The sequence below is a fragment of the Alexandromys fortis genome, unplaced genomic scaffold (assembly GCF_014885135.2).
Source record: "Alexandromys fortis isolate MF-2015 unplaced genomic scaffold, M_Fortis_MF-2015_v1.1 scaffold_25, whole genome shotgun sequence".
Classification (NCBI taxonomy): Eukaryota; Metazoa; Chordata; class Mammalia; order Rodentia; family Cricetidae; genus Alexandromys; species Alexandromys fortis.
Genome location: NW_026067904.1, coordinates 454823 through 461431, shown reverse-complemented (window position 1 = coordinate 461431; position 6609 = coordinate 454823). Strand labels below are relative to the sequence as shown.

The window sequence follows — 6609 nt, the reverse complement described above, 5'->3', positions numbered from 1 at the left end:
GGCTCAGAGGTTAAGAGCACTGACTGTTCTTCCAAAGGTCCTGAGTTCGATTCCCGGCAACCACATGGTGGCTCACAACCATCCGTAGTGAGGTCTGGCGCCCTCCTCTGGCCTGCAGACATACATGGAAGGAATGCTGTATACATAATAAATAAATAAATATTTAAAAAAAAATTGCATCAATCGGACATGACATTTAAACCTGGTGACAAAAATGATGATGGTTTGGTTAAACTTAGGTGGACAAGATGGAGGATCTTGATCAAGAAAATGAAGCTGCATTGGAGAATGGGATTAAAAATGAGGAAAATACAGAAGCAGGTGCTGAATCTGCTGAGAATGCTGATGATCCAAACAAAGACGCAAGTGAAAATGCAGATGGCCAGAATGACGAGAACAAGGAGGACTACACAGTTCCAGATGAGTATAGAATTGGACCGTATCAGCCTAATGTTCCTGTTGGTAAGCTTTAAAGACTTTCTTTTTCTTCTTTTTTTCTCCCAGCAAATGTATTAAAATAAGATTTAAAGTTGCTCTTATGTAAACTTTGCTAGTATATAAAGTTTTCTTCTCTTCCCGATATTAATTTGTAAATTTACATCAACATATTGTTCTATTTTCCTCTTCCATGTGTCTCCTAATTTTGTATTACGTTATCATCCCCCTATGTTCTCTCTTCTCATGATGATTTCTAAAATTACACATTGCTTTTTGTTTTGTGTTTGTTAATATTTTTGTCTTCCATTTTAAGAGTACAGATAGGATCTTGAACATCGGTTAAGTAAAAAAAAAAAGAATATTGTGTTGTTATTTGTGTTTTTAGCTTAGGCTGTACTGGACTTTTCACAAATACATTGTCTGATTCAAATTTTATTGACAGGAAGAAAGATTTGAGACTACTAAGTAAAATTTAAATTTACTTAATTTGTAAGAATGTATGTTTGTGTTTCTAGGTATAGACTATGTGATACCTAAAACAGGGTTTTACTGTAAGCTGTGTTCACTCTTTTATACAAATGAAGAAGTTGCAAAGAATACTCATTGCAGCAGCCTTCCTCATTATCAGAAATTAAAGGTAAGGCTGAATATAAGAGGAGACTTATGAAAGCAAATGATTTATAGAAATAAATGAGATACATAAGTAAAATGTGTGTATGTCCTTGGACCCATCATAATGCTTTATCTCAAAGATGTTTTTTCTTAATAGGCTGGGCTTTAAGGAAATTTAATGGGTTCTACTAACTTTTGAACCTCTTTTCACTCAAAATCAGATTCAGTAGTGTAGATCCATAATTCTTAAACTTGGGGAAGAGAATCGGGAGGATCAGTGCTATTCTTAGCTGTGTATTGAATTGGGAAGAAAGAAAAGTAATAATTTCTAACCCTACTTTTTTACATTATAACTTATCCAAGTAATTTCAAAGAGGCTAGAGGTCCAAACATAAAGTAGAACAGTCAAAAGTTTTTGAGTTTGTTGAGTGCCGAGTCCCTGATTTATTTTAGAGACTGAGTCTCCCTAACCAACAGATTTTTTATTTCTACATTATAGCATAAATGGGTAAACCTCAAAGGGGGAAGCAAGAACAAATTCCTACTGTGCTTTTTTAGTTAGGACCCTATTTAAGGTCTCACTCAATATTAAGTAATACAAGGAAACTTGAAAGTATTACTCAATTCAGTTGTAAGAGATTTGGTTTTTCACATTCCTTCATTTATAATGAATAGTGGCTACTTGTTGAATATTCCTAATCTGACAGTCTGAGACTTGCCACATCTGGTCCAGTAGCAGTAAAAATTGTAGTCAGAATGCTGGTACTCCTAAAAATATTGTGTGGGGGCTTGGGAGATAGCTCAGTGGTAAAACTGCTTGCTGTGAAAGCAAGAGGATAGCTCCCCAGAAAATGCCAGGCTGGGGAGGGGTAAGACTGTAATTCTAGCTGTCTAATAGCAGGCTGGCTGGTGAAACCAGCTTTATCAGCAGGGTCTGGGTTTGATTGAGAGACCCTGCTTCAATGAATAAGATTGAAGGGCAATCAAGGAGGATTCCCGATATCAATCTTGGGCTTCAGCATGTGTTTTTACCCATTTGCACATTCAAGGAAGAAAAAATGAAATTACCTTTGGGTGATAGAGGTGCAGCTCAGTGGCAGAGCTCTTGGTAGCAGTGTAAGGTCCTAGCTTTGTTTCAATGGGAAAAAAAGGTAGAATTGTTATCTTTTGACTATGTTTCATGGGACCTCATTCAAATCTAGACTCCCTAATACAAACAAATCCCAAATTATTTAAACAAGAGAAACTCAACCTGTATAGCATTCAGTTATCTCAGCACATTGTTGACTGGTGAATAAAAAAATAATTTTCATTCTTGTTTATATCATTGATGTTGTTTTCAAATTGCAATCTGTATGTCTCTTACCATTATGGATATAAGAAAAGAATGGTGGTCATTTTCAGTGCTAACAGCAGTTTATTTTGGGAGGAGGATGAGTATAGCTTCATTCATACTACAAATGCACTGTTTGGATTTTAGGCCATGTGGGGTCAAAGCCATGCTTATTACCCGAAGGGTATGCTTTATGACTAAATACTTAGAGCAAAGATGAATGAGCTGCATTTAAAGGGTATTGGGGAGTTTATGTTGCTCAAATGATAAATTGACAGTTTTCTTAACTGTTTTGACACTTTTCTTAACTAGGTGTTTTGTGTTTTTTTTTTTTTTTTCCTTTTTTTTTTTTTTTTTTTTTTTTTTTTTTTTTTTTTTTTTCCTTTTTTTTTTTGTTTGTTTTCATTTTCTTTTTAAGGATATAATGGCTTTTAACCCTCTCATCAGTCTGCAATAACCAGTGCTGATATATTTTAACCAGAAGTAAAGAAACAGAAATGCCTTTTAAATATCTTTCATATTCCCTTAGAATCTTAATAGATCTATATCTAGAAATTATATGCTGGAGATCATAGGTAGAAGGGGTCTCCAAGCTATACTTTGTAGCCTAGCCACCTGCTGTTTATAAATAATGTTTTATTAGAGCACAGCTGGTCATAGCCATGGTCTTTCAAAGTATAACTATGGCTTTTTTAGGTCAGTGAAATTGTTACAACAAAGATCTAATCTAGCTGTTTCTTCCTATATAATTGAGATTTCTAAACGTTAGGGTTAATTGCACATTAAAATATCCATTTTCCACATTTGCCATTTTTTTCATGCTTTATTGTTGTGTCCTGAGCAAGTTTAGTTTTCTATGCTAAGATTAACTCATTCATAAAATATTAAGACATTAGTGTAAGTCCTTAAACTTGGAGGGAATATTTTATAACATATATATATATATACTAGGTGTCTCAACAGTTACTTAGTCCCTGTAATTCTTTTTTTCCCTTCAGAAATTTCTGAATAAATTGGCAGAAGAACGGAGACAGAAGAAGGAAACTTAAGATGTACAAGAAGCTTAATTATTTCACAAGAAAACAATGGTTCTTTGATTTTAATGTTAACCTTTTTTAAACACAATACTGATAGTTAGAAAACTATTGTACTCTTTTGTTTTAGTGGAAAAATAATAGATGTCTGTTCATGTGTTTAAGTGTTATAGCAGAAAGTACACATACGGTTAAGTTAATGGAAAAGTATTTGTTTCATCAGAATGGCAACAGACAAAAGTACTTCATAGAGATTGACTGTTGTAAACTTATGGAAAACAACTTGCACCAATAAGAGATAACAGAACTATTCAGAAAAATGAAATTTAGTAGTTCGAGGCTTCAAAGAAATGTCAACTTTTGATTCCATTCAATAAAGAACAAAACCAATTGTATTTTTTTTTTATTACTTTTCATCTGAAACATTCCACAGTTTAATCTGAGCCTTGCAGACTTCATTTGACTTTGGAAGCTGTTTTGGTTGCGTTTCCTTTTTAGAGATCTTCATGTGAAATTGACAATTCGAATGCAGGTGCAGTTTTCTTTTAATGTCGTGCTGTTTAGATGATAAGAAATTAAGTAATTGGCTTTAGATTTGTAATTCTTTTCCCCCTGAGTTCCTGCTAGGTTTCGTATTCTAGTAGTCGAATGTTATTTCAGTGAAATGTAAAAATATTCCCGTTCTCTTTGACCAGTATTAATTTCCTGAGAACCTATTGCTTGTCACTTGAATCCTGTAGCTGTCATACATCTCTGGTATAAGCAACATTTGATTTTTGAAGTGTGTAAACCATCTCTATATTTTCAGAATGTGATTTTACATTTCTGCATTTAAAAACAGTTTGGCCATAATTCTAGACGCACGCTTCTAATTCATGTACCTGCACATGTGACCTTTGTGAGCAGAACTTTGCATGTATAATCTGTGTTTACTTGTAACTCTCTGGTTATATACTGCTTATATCTGTGGATTCAAGTTACTGAAGTGAATACCAATAAAAAAAAAACTAGGCCATGTTGGTTGGTTGGTTGAACATGTTTGGAATGTTAACCAAAATATTTGTCAGTTGTGACTTCTTTTCACTGTTAGGTTTTTGTGCATGCTTTAACGAATCATTCTTAAGTCTAGATTGGGTGTTCTAATAACAACTAAAGATCTCAGTTTAGTCCTGGTGGATTTCTTGTTCTTGTTACATAATGAAACGTGAGCCCTTTTTTCTCCAGTTGTAAATGCTGAGGATAAAGAAATTGCTAAAGTTCATATCCAGAGATGTCCGTGCCTTAATAGAATTGAAAATAGCATTGGAAAAATTAAGTTTTGTCACTCTTTAAAATCAGGAAGGGATTTTAGATGTGTTTGATAATCTGAAGTCCAAAGAACAGTTTCAATTTAAATCAGTGACAAAAACTTTTTAGTAATAAACTTTCCAGCCCAGTTGTATTAAAAGGATATTTCAAGTATATTGTTGGGTAAAATTTTAGTCTTCTCAGTAACATGCACAAAAAATCCTTGCCAATTTTTTTTTATTTAATTTTAACTGTTACTAACGATCTACTTTTGTTAATTCCCGTTTTTGTTTTTTGTTTCTTAAATCTAACAGCAGTTAAAAAAAAGTAGACCGGCCAGACATGGTGGCATATACCTTTAATCCCAGCACTTGGAGCAGCAGGCAAGGCTGCCTCTGAGTTGGAAGCCTGATCTTTGTGAGAGTCGCAGGCCATTCAAGGTTATTGCAGAACCTTTTCTCTAAAGGCAAACAAACAAAAGAACAACATTGTAAATATAAATGGAAACACATCTATCAGCAGTGATAGCTTAATTTTTATGCCCCACTGTGTGGAATTGGTGACTTGAAGAGTATTTTAAACTATTTAGCTTGATTTGTGGCAGTAAGTCAGATCCCCCCCCCCCCATATGGCTATCTTTTTTTTACTTTTCAGATGCCTATAGATGTAGTTATTTCAAATTGATAGAGTCCTTACCTAGCATTCACCCAGTCTGACCCCATAAACCAGTAGTGAAGGCATATACTTTTAATCCTAGAACTCAGGACGTATAAATGGGATCAGAAGTTAAGGTGTCATCTCTAGCAACGTGGGGAGTTTCAGAGTTCAGTCTGGGATAGAGACGCTGTTTTACCCTCTGATTGGGCTTGAATTTGGGATCCTGCCAAACCTGCATATCAACTCACATCCTTGCTCCCTTCAGGTCTAGTTTATGGCAAACCTGTAAGAAAATTTTTTTTTAATATACCTGCTATAAAGTTGAACATATATTCTTGCTATTTCAATCTTATTCTAGAAACGTGAGTGAAGGTTTTAAAGATACCCTGAGTTTTACAATCATTTTTCCTCATTGCTAGTAAGTTTTAAGTTCTGCTAGTGTTACTTTGCATATCCCAGAAGTAATTTTCATTTTATTGTGTACCTCTCAGGTACTCGGAGTGCCAAAAGTTAAAGTTTTAATTTGAACCCAGCCTGAGCAGTGTAGATGGTCTAGGTGAGGGAAACCGGGAAGATGAATTTCTGGCTATAGTATATGCTATCAACACTTAATTGTTTAGATTCTGTGGACACATGTATCTTTGTGGAGATCAGAGGAAAACTTTCTGAGGTCATTTGTCTTCTACTGCCAGATCCCCAGACCAAACTCAAAAGTTTTCAGGCTTATGTCAAGCACATCTACCCACTGAACCATACCAGTGACACCCTCCCCCCAACTAATAAAGAAAAAAACAAGGTCTCACAATGTAGCTGCGGTTGTCCTTAAACTCAACTGTGTAGACCAGGCTGGCTTCCAATTCCCAGAGATCACCTCTCTGTCTCCCAAGTACTGGGGTTAAAGGTGTGTATCATTACACCTAGCTTTCTCTACAAACTTTTGTTTTGTTTTGCCCTGGCTACCCTGAAACTCACTCTCTAGATCAGGCTGGCTTCAAACTCAGAGATAACCTTCTGCCCCCTAAGTGTGGGGTGAAAAGCATGAATCACCACTACCAGGCCTTCCTCTGAGACTTTTCAAGGTCCTATCCACTATTTGAATTATCTAGGAGGGAAAGATTTCCTTTCTACCACCACTCCTGCTTTCACATACACTTTTCTTAGTAGTTGCTGCAATGTTAGGTATTCAACTAAGGGCCTTGTACATGGTGAATATAAGTCTTCAGCCCCTGAGCCATATCCTCAATCTGT

The 6609-nt window shown here is 35.3% G+C and overlaps 1 protein-coding gene across 1 annotated transcript in view; it reads left to right on the top strand.

Moving 5' to 3' along the window:
• Matr3 (matrin 3) overlaps window positions 1-4434 on the top strand; it is a 28608-nt gene extending 24174 nt beyond the window's left edge. Inside the window, 4 exon segments of the mRNA XM_050134831.1 lie at window positions 174-235; window positions 238-462; window positions 954-1075; window positions 3382-4434. Coding sequence (XP_049990788.1) covers window positions 174-235; window positions 238-462; window positions 954-1075; window positions 3382-3432 — 460 coding nt within the window. The 3' untranslated portion in view covers window positions 3433-4434.
• Window positions 4435-6609: the final 2175 nt, after the last annotated feature.